The 23,963-nt window shown below is 38.1% G+C and overlaps 1 protein-coding gene across 4 annotated transcripts; it reads left to right on the top strand.

Annotated features, from left to right (window-relative positions):
• The first annotated feature begins 1,090 nt into the window (after window positions 1-1,090).
• Window positions 1,091-22,655, top strand: LOC134866394 (coiled-coil domain-containing protein 178). Of its 4 annotated transcripts, none has more exons than XM_063886541.1 (20): window positions 1,091-1,182; window positions 2,718-2,848; window positions 5,470-5,606; window positions 5,714-5,766; window positions 5,852-5,931; window positions 6,314-6,532; window positions 6,638-6,858; window positions 8,055-8,197; window positions 9,079-9,232; window positions 9,324-9,419; window positions 9,671-9,807; window positions 9,904-10,087; window positions 10,209-10,271; window positions 10,592-10,720; window positions 11,067-11,180; window positions 11,829-11,974; window positions 12,206-12,365; window positions 15,464-15,613; window positions 18,651-18,785; window positions 21,075-22,655. In XM_063886541.1, the coding sequence occupies exons 2-20, from the start codon at window positions 2,791-2,793 to the stop codon at window positions 21,192-21,194; spliced, it is 2,499 nt and encodes an 832-aa protein (XP_063742611.1). In that variant the 5' UTR covers window positions 1,091-1,182; window positions 2,718-2,790; the 3' UTR covers window positions 21,195-22,655. The 4 variants fall into 4 exon arrangements, with proteins under 4 accessions (XP_063742611.1, XP_063742612.1, XP_063742613.1 ...); XM_063886542.1 differs by lacking the exon at window positions 1,091-1,182 and adding an exon at window positions 2,336-2,374; XM_063886543.1 differs by lacking the exon at window positions 1,091-1,182 and adding an exon at window positions 2,448-2,619 and having other exon boundaries at window positions 6,329-6,532.
• Window positions 22,656-23,963: the final 1,308 nt, after the last annotated feature.

Here is a 23,963-nt window from a genome sequence, read left to right as displayed (position 1 = left end):
GAGTTATTTTTACATCATGATACTAAAAACTACACTGGCACCCGAATCCCATCCCCTGACAGGAATAAAAAACCTGTGCCTTTGACTTAAGGTTAATCAGTTAGAGCTCAGCACAGACATGTTGTGCTTTAGTGTTGTAGTAAATGCTGTGAGGTTAGAGGAAAAACTGTTTTCTCCTCATGTCTGGTACCAGCATGTGATATCTGCAGGAGGGCCCTCTGCTCTCTGTCGCCTGCTGATGATCACCATGGTTTCAGCTGCAAAAAGGCCAAAACTTTAGGACCCTGACGTTAAATGAGAGTACAGATTTACGGTTTTGCTGGTTCTGTTGTGATTTTGTTTACAACAGAGTTTTCCCTGCACAAACTAAAACAATGTTACTTCTTTAAAGTTTCAAAGACATTACAATCAAAGGATTAATGGAAGGTTTTTTCTTGTGCAAATGTGTGATGGGATGGAGTTACATTTGCATTTCAATCACAAGCTTGAAAAGAGATGTACGCCTGGGAAAAGACAAGTGTCAAGTTGCCCTCTGGAGAATAGGTAAACCATCCAAATTTCACCAAACATTACAGACCACAGGTATAAAGGCAGCGAGAAAGGTAACAGGCACATTATAGTTGACTGCATACTCAGCTCAAACATCAGGTCTGTCACCCAGAGACACCTGTGTGTACGCTACACAAAGGTCCCATTGTTTCTGAAATATCTGCCAGCATACACGACCCCTTTTTTTTATGTTTTTAACCTCGCACATCCCCAATTGTTATCGCTGAAACTTGACCGGGGTAACTAATTTCACAAAGAGAGACAAAGTAGGTTAAGGTCGCAGTACTCCTCTGCTGTTTTGCCAGCCCCTAGCAGCTGCAACACCGCACTTGCACACGACTTACCACCATTTATTTCGAGGCTTGTCATGCAACATAACTGTTTTCCATCCAGGGATCCGACAGCCGGTCGTATACGTCCTGCGGTGCGATCAGTATTTCTTTGGTGTAGGGTGCTGCATCACTGCACGATGCAGCCGATCTTGTGCCGCTCTCCTGCAAGAGCTTGTGTTGTGGAAATGTTCGGGTAGCGTACTGGCTGAGGAGAACAGAGGCAGCACTTGCCTCCAGTATGTGGCCTGGCGATGACGTAATGCGGAATCTCTACATTTGCGTCAGTGTGCGGCTGCAAAAGGTTTAAGTTTTATTTTTTTTAATAAGGTGGGGTGGGTTAGGGTTAGGGCTAGGTTAGGGTTGGGGGGGGGGACAGATAGTTAACGTACTACTGCCATGGAGGAGTTCATACAAAGATGCGTTCATTCGCTGGTTTAATGATGGTTTGTAGGTTTGGGAAGATGACGTCATCAACATAAAACATGGCAATCGTAGTAAATGGAAACAACATTCATCAAAAAAGACGAATTGCATTTACAACCAATCATATTTTGAGATGTTACTTTAAGATACATGACTTTTCACATGACTCTTTTCTAGTAATTCTCTCGATTGTAAAACAATGAACACCATTTTCATTAAAAGAAGACGTCCTCCGGTTTGACATCTTATATTGGTCTTTATCTGAAGCCAGAGGAAAGACAGGTTTGCAGGGACTGTCAACAAACAGCAACACAGAAAATACAAAAAAAATTAAAATTCAATAACTTTCTTGTCTTAAAGTAGAGCACTACCAAAATCACTTCACTCATTAATGGCCTTCAACTGGTTACTGTTTTACCCACTGGATAATACAGCACTTCTTTTGAATAAATATGCTTTTGCATAATACTGTTGATTATGCAAAAGCTTACTTTAAAGGCCTACAGTGTAGTGCTACCATATCACTTCCCACATTAGTGGTCTCTCGTTGTGTTATCACAACTTTTATTGTGAATATGCTTTTGGATAATCTTGTATTTCACTTCTTAGGTAAACAATTAAATATTTCCCTAATATACAGTGTAGTGCTATACTACACCGACAAATTAGGAAATTCCTTTTACAAAATGATGATGATTTTGTCTTTTTTTTTTGTCTTTTATGTAAAATATAAAATAATTAACTCTTAAACAATCTATATACATATGAGGGGAGGAACAACATTAACAGTCCCCAAAATAAAATCCATTTTAAGTCAATTTGTTTGTTCTTTTACTCCTACTCTTTGATTTAACTTCTCTGTATTTCTCAACAAAAATAATTTAATTTCACATAAAAACGAGTAGGAAAACACACAATGCTTAACAATGAAGCGCTGACCTTCATTGCGGCTCTTGAACGCACCTCCAAACGCAGCCCCTTGTTGCTAAGCAACCACAGCGAAGAAGATTGACAGCAACTTCAGTTGATTCATTTGTAGAAAACTTTATTGAAGGGCCCCTTTTACACAGGTAGGCTGCAGCGTTACCACCACACAGAAAAAAACAACAACACACCCTCAGAAAGCTAACAGAAAGCTGGCACTCAGAGGTGTATTAATGCGAGTAAATTGATAGCCTGCCATTTTTCGCTTTCACTTTCTGCCATGACAACTACCCCCCCCGATCATTAATAAATAATTAGCGAAGTTAATTAAACCTTCGACTTAACGTTAGCTAACAGCGCGAGATGAGGGGGAGTATCAGTTGCAACTAACGTTAGCTCACTTTTTCCGAGAGATTACAAGACTTTTTAACACTTAATCTGTAAATAAAAAAACGTAATAACGCTTTCTTTTCACTCCAAATTTCTCAGGTTGTGTTGAATTTCTCTTCGGTTCTTCAGGACGGTGGATATAAAAGGTGATTCCTATCGGACAGCTTTCAGAATGCCAGACGTTGAACCGCTCAGATTCCCCTCAAGGGAAGGACGACCACCTCAACAAGGTAAGAAGGGTTTTCGAGTCCACTACAATTGTAGTTTTTAATTTTGTTTAATTTTGTTTTAATTTATTTAACTTTTAAATGTTCTTTTAAATTTAAATGTTATTAAATTGTGAAATAAATCAGCCTTAACCCATGTGTGCCCAAAGGAACTAAAATGGAAAATGCTAAAATGCATTTGTTAGGATTGGTCTTAATTAACAGTACAACTTTGAAAAGTTTAGATCAAATTTCAAATCAGAGTTTTGGGGTTTCAACAAATTAACTGCATCACACTCCAATCCACATTTGAATGAATAGTCAAAGTAAGGTTTTTTATGAGGAAAACGACAACAGTTTGTCTTTTAAACTGCATATCCGTGCAAACATGTTTTTTGAGAATGATGACAAATACTTGATATTGTATATGAGATACAGCTTTATCTTATATCTCTGTCTCAATATCTCTATCACAACAAATATGAATGACAGAAGTGTGGTTAGTGGTCACAGTCTACATGATTTATTTTGAGAGTCAATTTAATTTTCTCAGGTTCGTGTCTTGTTTATAAAAGCATTATAAGACAAGGATTAGGGCTGTTTAAATAGTTGTTAAGGGACATAAACATATCAAGCGTAAAAGAAGAAAACTGTCTTCCCCAAACATTTGAGGACAAAGATTTAATGGAGTAGGACTAAACCCTAAGTCGGTGATTTCAACTTATTAACACAATAACAAATATATTGAACATTTGTAAAACATGTGCTGATAAAATAAACGCTTTCAAAGTTCGGGTTAAAAATTTGGAATGAGAAACATAGGAGGCGGGGACGTGGATTATCTCCCATTTAATGTAGTATTTATTATTTCGTTGCTGAAACTACGGAGCTCATCCTGAGACCACACCTGTCCACAAGAACAGAGAGAACACTGCCCACACACTCACACAAAGTCTAGCCTGCAGACTGTTTTAACAGGACTGCAAAATATATTGAAATGGTTAATACATTTTTTTATAATAATTACATTAAAATATCTAATTTGATTAGTGAAATGACAGGTGTAACTAGGTGATTGGCCTTTAGACCATCATGTGACTGCTCTGTGGCTATAATACACCCTGCCAGTATGACATAGAGGCTATTCAGCCCACTGGTGACATATTGCCTCAGCACCTTTCTACCCCACTTGGTTTTTCATTGTGTATTATTCATCCAAACTGCTCTGCAACAGATGTCGCTCATTTCGGGTCTCCCCTCAGTTTTTCCTCCACTGTTCTTGATTCGGTCTGAGTCAGCTCTCTCTCTAAGCATTGTTCTAATTAATGGCTCACCATGGCGGGATAACTGCTATCTCAGGTGGGAAAGGTTCAATGGTCTCACATGCAGTTGGTGACCAATGTCTTTCTTTCTGTCATCCCCAGACACTAGATTATGACACGTGTTGACAATGTAGGTGTATGATTACCTTGTGGTGTATGTCACACTTCCACTTGTGACAATTTAAGATATGTTGTAGGTGTGCATACACATCTGGACAATGACAGCATATATTTGGACAAAAAACTGGAAATTACTTTAATGAAATTAATTAAAATGCATTGCTTTATATGAAAATCTATTTGACTTTCTCTCATGTGGTACCTGCGGTAAAGAAATGAACTGCATCTTACCTGCTTTCTTACACTGCAGCCTACAATATACGACAAAGAAGTGATAATAAATCATAGTTTAATGTACATTGGTGTTAATTATTGGGAGTTAAACTGAATGATAATTTCACTGAAATGTAAACAAACGACTAAAGTTGATTTAATACTTGTTTTGTTTCCTATTCCCCCCCCCCCCACCCCCTTTTAACTGACAATGTATAACGCAAATACAATTTTACATACAATTTTGAGAAATCAAAGTAAGATATCACCTCAGTTTTACATTCTGTATGCATAACTTCATTTGTATCTGTGGCTAGCTTTAAACTCAAGTCACTGCTTTTGAATGAATCATTCAGGGACTGAATTTAAATTGTGGTAGCATTCACATACCCAATATTAAAATCCTATACAGTTTAGGAAGCCAAATCAACCACTGAAATTAACTTGGTGTTCAGTAATCCTCATTATTTTGTATTTACCTAAAGGTGGATTTTAGATGTGAGCGAGCATGACATGTTATTGCATTATAATATGGACAACAGACTGAGACACTTTTTCTAAGATGTGAATAGAGTGTTGTTCCCTCTTTATCAGCCAGATGGCGTCCTTTCACCACTAAGAATTGTGCCCTTGGGTTTTGTCTTGAGATGTTCAAATGAGTTATCTCTGCTCTCTCACTGATGCTCCCAATATGTTGCAGAGTTTATGCAACCAGAATCAAAGAGAAAGTAAAGAATCACAGCCATCTTTCACAGCCAAATACATTTGTCTAATTACTTTTCTAAATAAAGTTACTGAAGTAGGGCAAATATTTGTTTCAACAAATGTCTGTTGTTTTCTGATTTCTTTTCATCGAGTACTGGTTCATCAGTGTGTTATTTATATTGTATTTCAGGGACTTTGTTTGGTTAGCTTTTCACTGAGTCTCAGAAAGCAATTAATATAAACCAAAGTTGCAATTATAGATCTTAATTCTTTCTGTTTCTAAAGATCAAGCAGATCTCCAAGGCGTCTGCTCCGGTCGACGTCGCACATGTGCTTTGCTCAACAGTCCCTCACCATGTGTCAACAGTGCTATTTACCATGTCCAAGAGCTAAAGATCACTGTGGAGAATTGGCTCCAACAGGTAAACCAATGTCAGACGCGATCAGCTATAAGAGACATAATGTCATCATCACCATCATTGACTTAAAATCTATTTTAAAGTATTTTTTCCCCCTCTTGTAATACCAGTCTGGAAAATACCCGATCGATCACGACAAACACCATTACAACAAAGCTTTAAGGTTAGGTCCTCTTTTGTTTTCATTTATTATTATGTTTTGTTTAAGCAATTAAAAGCATGACATGAGTTTAACTCCTTTTTAACAGATTTCAGTCCAGAGACTCAGATACCGATTCAGTGATGTCTACAGAGTTGTTCGTCGAAGGCATCGCAATAAATGCAAAAGGTGAATCCCTTGTTTCTTTTTGACATGCAATCAGTCATTTTTAGATATATTTTCTTTGGCAGAAAAGCAATCAGTTTTTCCTAATGCAGATAAAAGAGCAACATCCTGTGTGAGTGTGAGAATCTCTAGGTTTAGCTTTAGGTCTTTATTGCAGTGGTGGCTTATTGGTTAGGGTTAGGGTTAGTATAAATTAGACAGCATCCAGTATCTATATCCATTAGCTCGTAGAACACCATAGATTACGTTTATGTTTAGTTGCGCTTTGTGTTTGGTCAGATTATTTTAATGTAGCTTAACAAAACTGCCATCAATCATTTTTTGCTTTTGTTTATTGAGTTGAAACTAATTACACAATATAAAACAATGTGCTACTCTTGTGAAGTTCATCGTCCTCTAGAAAGTTGCCCTTTATCACCATTATTGAAGAAAATAAATGATGTCCTTGGAGAGGTTGTGTATCTGATTGAGCGGCTCGAGGCTGATCGGCAGGACGCAGAAGAAGCGCTCAACAAAGAGAAGAGAAGAAAAAGATTTCTGGAGAGAAAAGTTGAGAGTATTTCACTATGGAAACAACAAGAGAACGCCTTTGTATTGCAAAAAGGTAAATGACTGAGAGGTGTGGTATCATCTCCTGACAAAAAGGTTATGAGGAAGTTCTTCTTCAAAATATTTAAATTACTCTGAATTTCTTGATTATTATTTCCAGAGCATGAGGCTTGCATTAGAGACATCACTGAACTGAAGAAGCAGCTTAAACTGGAAAGAGAAAAACTTAACCAAGCCCAGGAGAAACTTTCACACACTGAGATGTGTAACCAGAGCTTACACGAGGACATCAACTTTGCTAAAAAGCAAATACCCATTGTGAAGGAAAATCTGGAACTCCAGAGAGGCATCATAAAAGAAATCAACACTGCACAAGCTGAGGTAACCTCTACTTTAATTTCTTCCAAATCAAATTGTTTTGTTTTTAAACCCAAAGAAGGCTAAGTATTTGGGTTTACCATGGTAAATAAAGTCTGTCTTTGGTAATAGCACAACAAAGACAAGTGCTAAAAGCCAATTCTGCTATATTTTTAACATAGAAAGGTAACCACAATAAATAAGGTTCATTTTTAAGTTTGCTTTTTCCTGGCAACCTACTGTAGCTCTGTCCCTCTCGCCCTTTCCTAGCTCTATTTTTAATCCACAAGTGGCATGGCCCTTGGGATTGCAATGTTTGTTGGTCTATTGGTCCAGTGTCCGTCCAGCACATTCATTCAGTGAAATCATTCAATTTTAACAATTGACTGGAATGCCATGAAATTTTATGCAGCCATTCATGCTCCCCTGAGGATGAATCCTAATAACTTTGATAATTCCCTGACTTTCATTTAGCTTTTCTCCTCCATAATTTATTTCCTTCAAGTCAGGATGCCTCAAAATTAAATGACCATATTTCGCCTCAGCTGTACTTTGTGTTTGATGCTGACAAGCAAATATGGCATGAAAGTATACCAAATAGTTGGTATAGACTTATATAATAGATAAGAGTGATGCTAAGAATACAAAGGGGTACATTTTGACTTGAAATCAGTACAGCTTTAAGTTTGTTTTTATGTTTTTAAATGAAACTACAGACAGACTCTTAAAGAAAAAATGACCCGTTAGTTTTTCAATTACATCACAAATATACTTATATATTTAAAAAAAAAGGAACTTTATTTTATATAGGGGTGTAGTTTAAAAGAAAATGCTTGACGATATCATGAAGAAACAGAATATAGAAAACCACACAAGTTTAAAAAATGACTGTACACAATCAAATATGTGTCCCTGTGGTTATATGGACTTTTATTACTTCAATTTAGGATTATATAGATATTTATTTATTGTATTCTTATATGCTGCAGCTGTCACAAAACTTAATTTACCCCTGGGGTTAATAAGGTACTTTGATGTATTGATTGAAATGGATAACAAAAAAAGAGTCAGCAAATAGCCAACCCTCTTAATGCATACTCTCGGCCTTTAACATACCTTAATGTGGTTATGGGTTCACATTATTTAGCTTTACCTTTTATGAAATTGTTCAGAAATAATAACAGCTGAATAAACTCAACAATTCCTTCCTTCTTTTTAAGGCTGACGAAGTTTACTCCAACACACAAAATGATCTCACACTTGTGCAGAGGGAATTAAAAAAGATGGAGCAGGACGCAAGCAATGAAAAGATATCACTGGATAATATACTGTTGGCGATGAAGAATCAGCTTGCTAACAGATTGTGAGTATCAATCCTGACTGCAGGGAAAACAAACTAGTTTACAATCAACGTAGGACATCTGAGACAGGAGACATCTTTCATAAAAAAGTTAAAATCATGCAATGTGAGGATATACAGAGCATACACACTCAGTATCTTTGGTGTGTTTTGCTTTAAAGTGGTGGGACAGTTGGGGCTTCTGTTATGTTGCTCTTTTATCAGGTTTATTGATGTGGATTTCTTCAATTATTTGAGGTTGTATCAAAGTACAAAGGAAGTTACAGGGTAAAAAAGTCAAATGTTAAAATCTCTTTTGCTTAAACTACAACACAGACACTACATTTTTTCAATGTAATTCCTGTTGAAAGCATTTCTGATTATCCACCTGAAAAGATTGGTTTCAGTCTGGCTGGCAGGACACCTCAAATCAAGATATGGTCAACAGTTTAACCACTGCTTTAAATCCGTCTGCAAGGTATATTAAACTGCATGTTACCATAGCAACAACAATACTTCTGCTTGATGCTGCATTACAGGATAACGAGTCTCATTGTAACGGACCTAACCGTTCATTCAACATTGAAAGATTATTTCGATATAGGCGTCCTGATATACAAAAAGAATGCACTTTTTAATATGTTATTCAAAGTCAGAAGAAAGTCTTATTTTATATCGAGTCTCTTGTAAAATATAATATAGATTCGATTCCTGCTCTGTTTAAAAACACCCTTTAAATGAATTCACTATTCAGTTGAACAGTGATCATTCTGTTGTAGATGACTCTCTTGCACTATATCGAGCATTGTGAGCCCCCTAACTATTCAATATCTTGTGACACATGAATACTTTTGTGATTCCCAAACCTCAAAACTAACGATATAGAATACTGTTTTTCTCTCCAGGGAAGAGTTAAACGAGGTAAGGAAGGTTGACGAAGGTCTATGTGCTGAAATACAGGATGCGGAAAAGTCGATTGCACTTACAGAAGAGCAGTGTGCAACCTTAACAAAACGTATCCCTGAAATAATGGAGCTCGAGAAAACTGAAAAAGACTTGGTAATATAGTATACATTTGAATATTTGAAGTTTGAATATAAAAGGTATGACCAGCTTACAAACGTTGTTTTTTTCCCCTTTTTTATAACAGATTTTGCAGTTGAAACTTAAGATTGAGGATGAAATGCGGAAGAATACAAAATTAAAAGGGAAGCTAATCGCCCTGCAAGAAGACATGGAGAGAACTGTAAGTTTTGTAACAGCAGTTTTTAAATCATGTCAGAAAAACAGTCCTTTTCTATATAATGTTGATGCTGCTTACCCCCCTTATGTGTGTCTTAATAGTTCATTGGGTAGAGCATGAAACATAACCGCCAGACTATGATTGGACTCTCACTGGAGCTATGCATGCTAATAATGTTTGAATTCATGGCACTGTAAGGCGTTTTGGATAAGTGCATCCACTCAGCAGCACGCTGTATGTTACGTTATCCACAGAGACTTCATGGGGAAGCGGAGGTTTCCTGCATAGAAGAGCAGCTCCATTCAAAGCGTAATGCTTTTGCAGCTCTTCGTAAAGAAAAAATGGAGTATGAACAGAATGTGGAGGACTGCAAGATAAACATTTCAGAGAGGTAGAGCTTCAAATCCAAAAATGTGTAGAAAAAATACAACATCTTGTTTAGTATTTAGTTTTTAACATAAAAACTCATCTGTGTTATTTCTGTTAGTGTGAAGGCAGTGAAGCAGATGCGTGAGGAGAGAAAGCAGATGCTCCAGAAAATCATTGACAATGACGAGCAGTGGGAAAAGGCCAAGGAAGAAGTGACCCAAGTTGTAGCCCAGCACAGTGTCACCCAGACTAAGCTGGAGGAGCAGGAGCAGCTGACCTTCATGGAAGAACAGAGGGCCAGGGTCAGTGGCAACATATGTACATGTTCTATGTATACTGCATGGGTCATGGTTTGTAAAAGGGGATTGTGAGATACTGAGTGTTTCCGTCAGTGTTATTCAGGGCTCTCTCTGTGCTCTACAGAAAGAGATTGAGAACCTGAAGAAAAATCTGACAGGTCAGATGACTGCACTGGAGCTACTGAAGGTAAAAATGTATCGACAAAGAACATTTACATTAAAATCTTCAAAATATACCTCCGTATTTTTGCTAACTTTTCCAGTTTCTGCGTAGAAGAATATAGCTATGATAAAAGATATGAAGGAGTGAAGCTTCACAAAGCACAGTCTCAATAAAAATGGAACATTATACGTTTCATAAAGATAGTTTTTAAATTCCCGGCTGTATTCAATTGCATCATTTCATACTTTTCCTTTTCCTGTTACATTCCCTGTTACTGTTTTTATCCCCTGTAAATGGTTTAAGACTTTAAGATAATGTCTGCCTTATATTTTATTCTGCATTAGGGTCAGGTTGCGAACAAAAAGGAAGAATTGTGTCGACAGCAAAGGAATTCAGATATTACTAACAAAAAACTTCAGAACGAATTTGAAGAAGCATCCACAACAACAAAGGAACTGGAGACAAAAATGGAGGTAATGATAAAGTATATTAATGGACGACTGTGGCTACGTGGGGAGTGCGGTTGTCTTTCAACCAGCAGGGTCGGGTTCGATCCCATCCCTATGTATTTGTATTCTTAGGCAAAAAACCCAGTTGCTCCCGATGGCCAACGGTTTATGAATGTTAATGAACGTTAGCTTCCTAGAGCAAGTTGCTCTGCTCTGTATGAATGGGTGAATGACTCGTCGTAGGTAAAGCTGTAACAACTATATAAGTGCAGTCCATTTACCATTTAATGATTAATATAAGTGAAGATAATTTACTTTATGAAGAAATGTATGTTTTTACTGAAAGTGTGAATAATCTTTTGTTTTATAGAAAATCAAGACATTGATGGACAACTTTGAAAAGACTCAATGGGAACACTCCAACACTTTAGTCAACCTTAAGAAGAAGAAGAAACTCAAATGTGACGACCTGAAGGCGGCTCAGGTAAGAAAAGAAAATGTAAAGTGTGAGTCAAACAGTTGCTAACCCAGGTTTACTTTTTAAAGCTCAATGAGCCTAAAGCCCATAGCTATGTGTAGTGGCTCCATAATGGAATGTTCAAAGGCCACTTCGCTTTCGGGGCGAATTTGAGTATTGAGTCACGTAAACTTAAGAAATCCGCATACCTTGCATCGTTCCATTCAAAGTGCTTTATTCCAAAGTTCAATTGATCGGTTTGTGGCCCACTACTGACTTGCAACTTTTGTACGGCATTTAAATAAATGAACACAAACAAAATCAACATGCGTGGTCAAAACTTTTTTCGACTTCTCCTCACAGACTTCCTGCTGGCAGTGTAATTTATACTCGAGGCTGCTCACTAGAGTCTGCTTCTATAAATAATAACAAAACATAAACCTAGAGCAGTCCATAAACAAAACAAAACGTTACAATAAAGTTAGAATTGTAGTTAATAGTTATTCAGTTCATTAAAGTTAACTAAAATAATATGCAATTGGCTCCCCAAAACATCAATAATTGCCATAAATAATATGCCTGAGTGGCTCTTACAACATGTTTCATCTCAATCTTCAAGCGAGCTACCAATAAAAAAGGGTGTCTTTCAGAATTAATGAACGTATGTATTTTCAGGATTTACACACTGCCACTGTTAAGAGATATCACAACACCCTGGGCAGAATCACTGACCTTACAAAAAAGATGGAAAAATACCGGGATGCTTCGGAGGAAATGGAGAAAAACGTTGAAGACATGCCAGAAGTCATACAAGAACTTCAGTAGGTTATCGTTGGAGAATACTCAGTATTTCTTTAATATCAGAAATAGCTTTTTTCTTAATGTTTTATCATTTATATGTGACTTACAGTGAAGCATTTCCTAAATCCATGTCCTGCTTTGAGTTTACATTCCTAGCAGCTTCCCCACTGATGCAGTTATCGTACATTTATTATATTCAAACTAATTCTAGGACAATAATATCCTTTTACGGCTTTGATTTCTCCTTCCAGAAGTGTTTTTGACGTGGTGGAATTCAAAAACAAATCAGCTGCGTTCGTAATGAGCACATTGCAGTCTGATATTAATAACTGCCAACAACGAACACAGCGATCCATGCAGACACACACTGCTCATGTTACAGCAAGAAGAAAGGAAATGAAAGACACCAAGGTAACACGTTTTTTTTCAGCATTACTTTCTGTAAATACACAACTTTATGTGTGTCACATAGTGTGAAATCAGAGACAAGCGGTAGGAAAAAAAAAGTACCTTGTTGTTTATTTGTTTGTGGATTAGTGTCAGCACATTGCTTGTCACAATACTTCCCTTAAGATGCAGGGAAAAGAGCTGTGTGCAATTAAAATTACAAGCCATGGTCAATCTTGTTTAAGTGCTTTTCCTACAAATGACAACTCACTGTTGTTATAGTCTTTTGTCTGGACGAATTTGATGATGCGTGTCGTTGTGAGATGCTGCTCCTGTTTTGTTACCTGTAGGCCAACAATTTCAATAGCAATTTCAATCTGAGTGTATAGTGTACAATATGAAATAAGCATATCATCTGTACTTTTTCATATTACTGGCAGAAATAGGCATATGTAAAAGCACGAGCACCCTCTGCACAAAATGGCACGTATTTGAACACTCCTTTGTGAGAGAAACCCCTATTTATTGTAAGGTTTTCATCTGCAGGATTATCAGCCCCAGCCAGAGCCTCTTTGCTGATGGGGGTTTCACATGGCTTATCTAATGTGAAATCGCCATGTGGTATATAGTTTCATTAAACGGTGATCAAGAATGCATTAGTTCAAAACAAGAAAAGGCAATGGAGCTTAAGCCGCCATGCATCCAAGTGCAACAACTTTAAAGAAGTTGTTGGCGTGAGACAATTTAAGAATTAGAAGTCTTCCTCATAGACACAACTCCCATTAGCCAGATAAAAGTTAGTCATGCAAAAAAGGGGTTTAGTCTTTTCACTTGACGAAATAAGATGATACAACAACAATGCTCCTGAACCAAATAAAAATATCAGAGAGAGTGTGTGGTTCGAAAGGAAATTGGTCACTTTAATCACTGAGACCAATGTAAGGCACACATAATGTCTGCATTAGCATAACATAATAAGCAGAGTGTGCATTCAGGGACCGCAGTGCATGAAGCAGAATGGTTTAGACTCTTTCGCGTATTTCTTACAGAAGAGATTTCTGCTGATCCAATACTATACTCTTATAAGCTCCTGTAGGTCACAGCTCCTCTTTCCTATTCAAACTAATACAGGCTCAGTAAAGCTAATAGCCTGATAGGAATTAATCTTTGGCTCTTATTAAATACAAACTGCAGAAGGTTATTTACAAAGGTATAATAACAAGGTGAAAAAAGGAATCCGTCTTTCATACATGCACCTATTTTTTGATTTGATCGGGCCCTGTCGTATGGCAAGCACAAAGTAAACAATGCAAACTGCCGACGCTATCAGTTTCTTATGGGCAATGAAGTGTAATTTGTTCCATTTACACTTCACAACAGCATCAGATGGGCTTTGTCAGTGCTGCATGGAGTAATTAAACCTGAAATCAATAGCAGGCATTTGTCATGTTTACAGCCCCTCTTTCTGCTGGGTTAAACTCATCACTTTAGTGCTGTTCTGTTTTACTGCAGAGACACACTTCATTATGTCTGCAGGTAGAGTTGAGATATTCACCAGCAACATTTCCAGTGCTTGGGGAACATTGTTCAAATGAAAAGATGACATGTGGTGAGACACATACTCACTTTGATTTATATGCTTGATTTCCCAGAAAAATGTCCACTGTTGTATCCACACTATTTAAATTGCCATGCTATATTAATTAACAGCACAAACACGGAGAGCATGTTTGTACTGTACAAAGGTCAGTCTTACATTTAAAGTATCTATCTAACTGGTTTGTGTTGTGTATTGACTCTCCAGTTCCCTTTAGCATATACAGTAGCATATGTTCTTGGGTATCTGTACATGTCAAGGAAACATTGATCTATGTAATCTTGCCTCGTGTTTTTTATATCTGCACTGTACAATATGCTGCCTCAGCAGTTGTCCTGCCAGCATGCTTTAGCTGTGGTCTACTACAAACAAATATGTAAAATGATCATCAAACTAACACAAATACATCTTTAAATGCGGATTTCTCCAATTGTAAAAATGTACATTAAGTGAAAGAGGTTACTGGTTTCAATTGTGCTTTAATTTAAGTAAATTAGTGACAATTAGGGATACCACAAATCAGGCCCACAATAATCAACTCTGCATTGATTAATTGATAACAAGGTCCCTTCAGGAGACAAATGAACGATAATTAAGTCTCACAGCACTTAAATACAGCCCATAATCACATGACAGTACATACATTTAGGGATAAACACATCCGCTAGCCGAGCTGATACCGAACGTATTAATCGGATGAAAAAACGTGTAGTTACTGATCCAAATTAAAAATGGTTTCTGTGTTTTTGTCTTAGAATTCAACATTTTTCATTTGGGTTATATTAGTTTGATCACGCACTTCAGGTTTTGAGCACCACAGTGACGCCAGGTCTCATGTCAGCATTGTTAAAAAGCTTTGAGAGCATTTCGAACAGCAAGATATGAGAAGTTACAATTTTAGGCGAGAAAAACTGGCAGATCTAATCAGAATCCAGGTTAAAAAGTTGTCAGTGCGTCACCTCTGAAATCGTTGTGTGTCACAATTACAATAGTTTCAATATTGGTCTGCAGCCGACCCCGTTCCTGCTTGTGAGGTTACTGTAAACATCTATCAGTAGTGTAAAGTAACTGAGTAACTAAGTCACTGTACTGAAATTCTGTACTTAAGTACAAAGTTGAGGTACTTTACTTGAGTACTTACATTTAAAATTCAGAGGTACATCGTGTACTTTTACTCCACTACATTTATTTACTATTGATTTGGATAAATTATGTGAAATATAATCAATACTTAAATAAGATTTTATTTACACCTGCAGTAAATTCACAAGCTACCCTGCAGCCTACAACGTAATTAAAATGAGCTGATAACACTCTAATGCATCACTAATTATAAGCAAAACATATAATATATATATATTTCTGAAATTGCTCTATCTTGAGTAACATTTCGAGTGCAACAGAGTATTCCGACTATGGTACTTCTACTTTTCTCGAGTACCATATCTGACTACTTCTTCCACCTGCGTTCAAACTATTTACATTAACCTTTTTATCTGATCTTCTGCTCCCTGTGTGTGTGTAGGAAGCACTTACAATTGCCCTAAAGGAGAACAAGCAGCTGGCCACTGAGTTTGAAGATCTTAAGAAGATCCTCACGGAGGCCAAACAAGAGGCAGTGTCTGCATTGAGCGAGAAAAACCATGCACATAAATCTTTTCATTATTACACACAGGTACAGTATATATAACCTTTTCTGATGTTTACGATCACCCCCTCTCTTTTTAATTATGTTTTATGACTTAGGATTTCTGCTCTGTTCTCTGCACCAGGCCATTCTTCCTTGCACTAGATAGCTTTTCTTGCATGGGCAGTAATTTTAAGAAGGTTTTAGTTTGGCAACCAGTGAGGAGGTAACGGCAGCAATCTAATAATGATGAGATAACTTGAGTGGAGGAGGATGATGGATGTGACATAATGTAATGATAGCTATGTAGTTTTGCATCCAAGGGGAGTACATAGAGAGGTTGATGGTACATGTGAATACTATACCTTCTACATTTTCTTGATTTTAGTTTTTCTAAGGTGGTCAGAAGTGAAACATTGTATTATAAGGCTTTACAAATGTGCCTCAGCTCACACACACACACACACCATTGTGTAGGGATCAGCAGCAAACCCAACCTAAAGTGCCTTTAGTGGTAAAATAGAACACACAATCTTGACTAGTTGAGGGAGACACCTCAGCAGCATTTTACCGTTTAATCTTTATAGTTTCTGACACTATTTAGCTGGAATAGAATTACACATGACAGGCATAACGGCAGAAAGAAGCCACACTGCTCCTGCAATGAAACATTCATAATATTTGTTCCAAAAATGACTAATACCTTTACTTGAGCAATTCCTCATCTAACTGCATGAATGTTATCAAGGGAAAAATGCATGCAAAAATAAAATCCTGTGGACAGGATTTTCCACGCTCATGATCAAAGCCTGATTTTCTTTTACTCCGGATTCAGCCTTCACCATTTTTGTTTGTTTCAACTCTTCACTTCTATAACAGCAGCCTCTCGGCTAGTGTTTAATGCCTGAATTTAGTTTTTTATAACAAGCTTATAATCAGCAATGTTTCTGAAATGTAGATCACATTTAATCTGATTTATACAGGAACATTTAAGAACCCTTCTTTCCTGTTTCTCATTTAAATAATAATGTTTGAATTTTATGTCCCAGTTAGTGCATATATTACTTAATGGGATTAGCCTTAATTGATTTGTTTTGAACTGGATGCAACACGGTAAATGCATTTAACATTGTCAAGATCATTTGAGAGATCAGAACATGCATGTGTGTGACACCAGTCATTTATGTGTAGCCCATAATCTATTATGATGTACATGTGAGGGACACAGTAAAAACATCTCTTACGAATCCTTGAAGTACAATCCTGACAGCGCTCCAGACATAAAAGTCAAGTGACAAGTTTAAAACAACCCAAACTAAGCTTTCAGGACAACTAACTCCTTAAAGACAAACTGACATGATGTAGGGTTAGATTTCGACTATTATTCCAGTAAATACATTTCTTTGCTTTTGCATTCAAAGCAGTACAGAAAAAAAACCCTGTGAGACATTTAGAATATATTTGGAAATGTGTTCATATTGTTGTGATTTCAACTTTTCCAAGCCAATGCAACACAAACCCTTTATTTAAAATGCAATAGTTTAGATTTAACTAGCCGTCAATTTCTTTTTTTTAGATTCAGTCATAATTATCCAAGAGTATAGAAGCGCTAAATCACTGAAACGGCAACTTTCTGCAGAATTATAACTTTACTTTAAGTTAAAAGACAACCACAACAACAACAACAACAACAACAACAACAACAACAACAACAACAACAACAACATACATTTACTTCATTATAATACTTATATACTTTGACTTACTTCATATTTTTAGAAGAAGATGAACAAGAAGATGAACCTTTATTTATTTTTGGTGTATTTCTTATTCTCTATCAACAGGAGCTTATTTTGTATATTAATTGCCATTTTGACCCAGTAGCCTACAGGTTTTGGCTATACTCTTTCGTAATAGATGGGAATCAGATATATAATTCTGTTGCTGCTATGGCACCCGAAATTTCCCTATGGGGATAAATAAAGGTTCATCTTATCTTATCATCTTTAAAAAAAAGCTAAATTGAGCTTGTATGTACTGTATTTCAAATACAAATAACTTAACATATTTGAAATGTTGAATTGGTATTTGAAGGCCTTGTATATTTCAAGTGTAAGAGGTTTGTCTTATTTTACTAACCCATTCATTAATTAGACAATCAAGGCACAAAACACCTTTTTTATCTTATATTAGAGATAGTAGTTTTATTTCAGGGATGTGGAAAAACATCAAGACATGTCCTATATCAATTAAACAAGTATGGACACATTAAAAAACAATTAAGTGGAAAGACAATTACAAATGTAGAAATACATGAAAATGAGAAAATGCATGATAACATGAGGATCTGATAACACTTGCCAACATGTGCCTCTTATAAAATCCTCTTGATTCTACTGTACGTTGTAACATTTCTTTGTTTATGTGGAGGCTTTCAGCTCCTGGGTTTTAACAGGGTACACCATAAAGAGCATTCTTGTTATTGTCTTTCCTTCAGGAGCTGATGACTGAGCTAATTCGCTTTAGTTTTCAATGCACTGGGGAACACATTGCCAAGCAATGATAAGCTTTGTAGGAAGAGTAGAGAGATGGAGGGGGAAGAAAAGCAATGGCATCTATCAGAATTTAAACCTCTTTGCTTGAAACTGTGTTCAAATAATAAAGCAAGCAGCATGTCTTTCCAAGAGACTAGGAATAATTTCTGGTTTCAGTGGGGGGTTCATGACTCTGTGTGTATGTGTAAAATATGTCTTGAGGGGATTGGTATAAAGTTAAACTGGGTGAAGTAGAAATATTTTACTCATCAGCTTTGCAGTCACAGAGTTTGCCTCGGCTAGAACAAAACTGCTGAAGCATTTAGAGAAAATTAACCCCCCATCCTGGCAGCCAGATGTGACTGGATTCTGATGAGTGCACACGAGTGGGCAGAGAAACCAAGAGACTGTGAAATTCCTGTCAGGCCCGTGTACTGCAGAATGGGCTATTGACTGCTTTCTCTATTCCCCTCCATCATTCTTCTTGAACACTGCCATTAATTTCCTCTCCTGCCTTACCAATTCCTTTTCTCTGCCTTCTCTCCCCCTAGCTCTCTTTGTTGCAGAACAGGATGCACAAAGCTTTGGTGAAAAACTTCAAACAACGCAGCCTGTACAGCCAGGCTGAACTGGACCGGTGCCAGGCTCTTTCTCAAGACACCGACCAGAAAATAAAAACAGCCCAGGTATTTGTACATATACATTTAAAACATGCTGGGATGCTGCACAGTCTGTCACCATTCATTTAAATGGTAAATCCCTCTATTCAACTTTATCCCAGTCTCAAGGTATTCTACCGGATATGAGCGTATTCCTTTGCATACTACAGTAACTCCATGTTATGCATGGCATTGTTTGAGCCTCATCCGGCGAGTCACAGTCGCCCTGTGTCTTCTTTGCCAAGCAAGGGCAGCCAGGCAAACATCCACCAGGGCTTTGTGCCTCACTGCTATGGTGGAGTTAAAGACGGAACTGTTACATTAGAGTCTATACATTCACTCATCAGATCACAGGCTGATTTGATGGATGGCGTGTCTGCTAGAGTGCCTCCGCAGTGACCCCGTGTCTGAGACTAGCTCGGCCTCTCTAGACAACTCTATATACACAACACTTTGTTTTGGGTCACATCGCATCAACATCTTCGCTGGTTTCCTGTTTAGCAGTTGTTGTTTTTTTTTTACTTCAAAGCTAATTGAGAGTGAGTTTTTTACAACGCATGGAAGATTTCTGTGTTCTTCTAACCGAACAGAGTAACCTTCTGTCCGTCTTGCAGAAGAGTAGCGGCATATTCTGCAAGGTTGAAAAGTGAGGATCTTCAATTAGAGGATAATCGGTGTCTAATCTGTGCTGTGATGTGAGATGAGGTCAAAGCGGACAGAGGGACAGTGATGAATCTTTATGAAATGTCCTGTCCAGCATTACCGCAGAGCCAGGTGTCATGGAACCATACCATGAACCACTTCCACTCGTTTTACTTCATCAGTAGGGCATCCCAAACCTCTAACTTACCATGTTGCAATTGGCTTTCCCCTATTTTACTTTTGTTGTTTACAAAACTGTGACTTTATCATCTATGCTGGAGGCAAAATATGCTTTATTTAATTAGAGGTTTTCCAGGGGAGTGCTTAGTAAAAAAACGATTAAGTGGTTTCCCTCTCTGTTCCTCCTACTCTGACTGCTGACATGTTTTTTTGACTGGTCTGGTCCAGACATTACAGGGAGCAGCCATGTCTCAGTGGCCCAGCCTCAAAAGGCCCCAGCAGATCACAGCTCAAGGCAGGGAGGAGTGGGGCACAGGGGGAGGAGCTATCAGAGCGCTGCAGAGTGTGAAGGACAAAAGAGCTGGTGTATTCAAGCGCACCACACCGTCACCCGTCACAGCTCAGCACAGGGACCATCAGAGCAGGCAACACTCACTTTAAACAGGCTCCTCCTGAACAGTCCAGCTCAGTGGCTATCCTTCGAAAAGTACAACCTTTTATGAGAGGAAGAAAAAAAGCCCTGATGAGCAATAAGCACCCAATCTGCATCATTACCTAGATATTTAGCCTTTAACGTGATCTTATGATCCACAAAAGAATGCACTGACAGTATGCAGAAAGTGATAATGCAGTAGGTCATTACTAAACACAGATATTCACATTTACATGATATGTACATTATCGATATTGCCACTTTGTAAGAGAGGGATAAAGAAATCAATGTGATTGATGCCACTTTTGACTGGAGCTAAACCCAGCTGAATCCCGACGAGGCCCATACTAATCCATCATGTTCACTTAACCCCACAAGCAGAAACGTAAGAGAGGTCAGGTTAGCGCTTTCACGGCCAAGGCGTGCTTGAATCACAAGCCAAATGGCAGTTTGTTCAAAAGTAGCTTGAGGGGAAGAAGGCCGGGAAACCCTAGGGTGGGCGAGTGGGAGTGGGTGGGGGTGGTGCTGGGAGAGGGGGGCGGCGGGCTGTCATCCTGTTACACTCCTGCCAGAACTGGCAGTTCAGCTTTGTGTTCTGCGAGTTTACACTAGGGATGGCATAATTGACAATGGCTAACAGCGGAGAGCAGTGCAGAGCCTTGTTGAATGGCCAGTAATGATTGGAGCAGACGCCCACTGCCCCAGTCTCAGGGGACTGTAATCCAAGATCCTGTTTCTGATATAATTGTTAGTCAGAGAATTTCTGCATGGCTAGGCCGGTTCAGATTCCCAAGCTGGTTGACAGTGCCAGGCAGTTTAATAGAAAAACTGGATGCTGAGGTTTTTAAAACAGAAGAGCACTGAACCTGGACACGGTTCACCAGGAGCCTCTTGTTCTCCTCACTTACAAAAATAAGAACGAGATGGTAACTTTACTTTCACAAATGTAGGCTCACCATCAGCTCAGATGCAAATAGAGCCAGCAGTTTGTATTATTGCCTTTCCTGAAAAACAGCATTTTCTAAATTAGCTTGTTTTCCTTCATCATGCTATTCAAACAGGAGAGGTTGTCAGCAGAAATTCAGCTCATCTCCGCGTTCCTGCAGTCCTTGACAGATGACTCTACTACCACTGATGATGCCGGGGTGAACAAACAAGCCGGTCCAGGATCGAATGAGTAGATGCCTTCAGCTCAAACAGCAGTGTAATTGGACATTCACCTGTACCAGACAACTTACTTACCCTAGCACGCTTCACTATACCCCCTTTTTACTTGCAGCGAATCCATAACAATGAAACAGGTGACTTTCATGCTGCTGTCAGGACTGATCTAATTTTAGCTGGGTGAATGATTGCAATTGGCTTTGCCTCATCAGATAATTAATCTATGTCACCATTAATTGGAAAAGAGAATAATTACAGGCAGTGTTGACAGAAATTCTACGCTTCTCCAGATTCCAAGATCTAATTACAACTAGTGAAACCCTGTGACCTTAACTAGCACTTAGTACACCTTGGTCACCTTGACCATGTCCATATGAGGACCACTGTCTCCTGAAAGACCCTGTTTTTGTTACCGCCCGCTGCACCCCTCCACTCTCCTCACTCTCGGAGAGCTGTCTCCCTCAATCACTTTTCAATATTCAATCTTAATTTTGTGGAAGTTTAGCATTTTCAATGAGCTGGAGATGAATGATTAATGAATAAATTTAAATGCTTCATTTTGTCCATGGATCATTAGTTAAGTCCTTTGTGGGAAGGACCTGAGAAAGGAGTGAAAATTATTGAGACATTAGCCTGAAGCAATCCAGGGGTAAATAGTGTGCACAAAAGGATGTTGTGTGCGCACTATCCACCGGCTTTCTAAAGAACCCTGGGGAAACACTGTTTTCAATTTGGAATCTTAACTCAATCACATTTAGTTATCGTAGAAAATAGATTCCTGTTTCATCAAGTGTCATACTAATGGTACACAACACTAGGGCCTGTTCCACGTCGACTTTAAAAGTTAAAGTGGAAATGTTCCTGGATAAACAACAATTTCCTGAATCTTATTAAATATTTTTGAATAACAAGAAATATAAAAAGAATAATAGAGATAGATAATTATGTTCATATCGTTTTTGAAAGAGTGCACATGCTGTTGATTTTCCCAAGGTCGATGCTTTTAGACCGCTCCTAAAAATGGGTTTGCCCTCTCGTTCTGTCTGAGTGTGGTTGATAGAGATGCTGTTGTTGTGTTGATACGCTGGATGCCTCTCCTACTCGTGGGGACAGAAGGGGGCAGTGTGAACACAACAACCTTAGAAAGACATAATTGACTGCAACGCGGTCCAGACTAGTGTCTTGCCATAGCATTTAACCTCAAATAGGAGGTTCTTATTATTTATTTGACTGAAACATTAGAAATACATTCCTTTAAAAGTGTAAACTATTTTATACTTGTAGTCTCTTCTATGTGCAAAGGTAATTTCATCTGTAGCTTTGAATTTAAACATAGTATATCAAGATGTTCAATGGCATTAATGCCAAATCTCAAATTGACTGCTCGCATGGTGCCACTATATCTCTAAAAGCACCTTGAAGAGAAAAATGTTCAGTCTGTCTAATTCCTTTCACAGACTATATGCAATATCTCAAATGAAGGTCCTCCCCACATTTATCTCTTCTTTTTGCATCTAATCGACTCCCCTAAATAAATGAAAGTGAGCCACAACTGGGTGTCATCAAATTTATCTGCAGGTGTGGCTCAAAGCGCCCACACCTGAATGCAGCTACTCTAAAGGGTGGATTGTGGGAATAATGACAGGACTGCTTCACAGCCTTTATGTTATATGCTTTTTTTCTGTGTGATGATATACAGCACAAGCCTCGCTGTGTTGTTGTGTTCGGTGATACATCTAAGCTGGTTTAGAAGAGTTTTTGTGTAAAGGCAGATCCTGCAAGAGACATGTTGGGTAAATCTGATTTACAGGCAGCATGATGCTCAATTTCAGCCTGGCGCCACCATGCAGACGATGGGCCCGTTTCGTTTGGATTCACTCCAGTGATTACTTCTGATCGCTGACGTGAAGCCGAGTGAATCAGAGCAACATCCTGCCTTCTCAAGCTAGCCAAAATTTGGTTTTGAGATCTTTTTAAAATCAGGAAAAAGATGGAGGTGTCCTCTCAAGCCGTCCAGTCTTTGTTCATGAGGAAGTGCAAAGTTGAACCATGGAACCGATGAAGTCAAGGAAAGAATGTGAGCGAGAGAGGTGCTACTATGTCTAAAATATCAATGAGAGACATGCTGCCAAGTTTTGGAGCCCACAAGAGGAAATAAGTCTTCTGTTAACAAAGAGTAGACCAGGCACTGCTTTTCATAATAGCTTTTAATATCCTTATTCTTAGGGAGAGCATTTTGTTTTGAAAAAACAAGTTAAAACATCATCTTCTATTTATTCCCATCTGTGTTTCTACAGTATATTATTAGTACAGTATTAGAGAGTGTGGTCCTTTTAAAGTTTTAGTAACTACAGCATCTGTCATTCAGTTATACTGTACTGCTTAGCAATACACTGGAACAGTGTGTCTGCCCAGGTGAGTCTTTAATGTGGAACTCCGAAGAAAACATGCCAAGCAAAATCATCAGTATAACAATACATGTTCCTTGTGTTGCCACACTCATTTGATTTCAAAGATATTTATCTTAACAGGATAATAATTTGTGAAAGTCTCTGACATTTGTGGCTAGCTAGCATGATAATAAATCCATGGCTTGGAACATTTTTTAGTTAATTAGAGTCAATCAATCCAAACTTTGCTCACTTACCGGTGTGAAACCGGAGTATAATGAGCAGAAATCAGCATGGTGATTGGAAAACACAAATTACAGCTGTTAAAGAGAAACTCATCCACTTTTCTTCTGTTGATGCCAATGCCTGCTGCGAGGATTTAAAATTAGCATGGCA

The sequence above is a fragment of the Eleginops maclovinus genome, chromosome 6 (assembly GCF_036324505.1).
Source record: "Eleginops maclovinus isolate JMC-PN-2008 ecotype Puerto Natales chromosome 6, JC_Emac_rtc_rv5, whole genome shotgun sequence".
NCBI classification, from domain to species: domain Eukaryota; kingdom Metazoa; phylum Chordata; class Actinopteri; order Perciformes; family Eleginopidae; genus Eleginops; species Eleginops maclovinus.
The sequence above is the reverse complement of the archived record's forward strand: the minus strand, read 5'-3'. Positions and strand labels throughout refer to the sequence as shown.

Bases quoted from the DNA above. Each gene is read 5' to 3' on its own strand.
- LOC134866394 (XM_063886541.1), top strand. From the start codon at position 2,791: ATGCCAGACGTTGAACCGCTCAGATTCCCCTCAAGGGAAGGACGACCA. The intron at 5,607-5,713 runs GTAAACCAATGT...TTGTAATACCAG, and splicing joins TGGAGAATTGGCTCCAACAG to TCTGGAAAATACCCGATCGA. The intron at 10,721-11,066 runs GTAATGATAAAG...TTTGTTTTATAG, and splicing joins AACTGGAGACAAAAATGGAG to AAAATCAAGACATTGATGGA.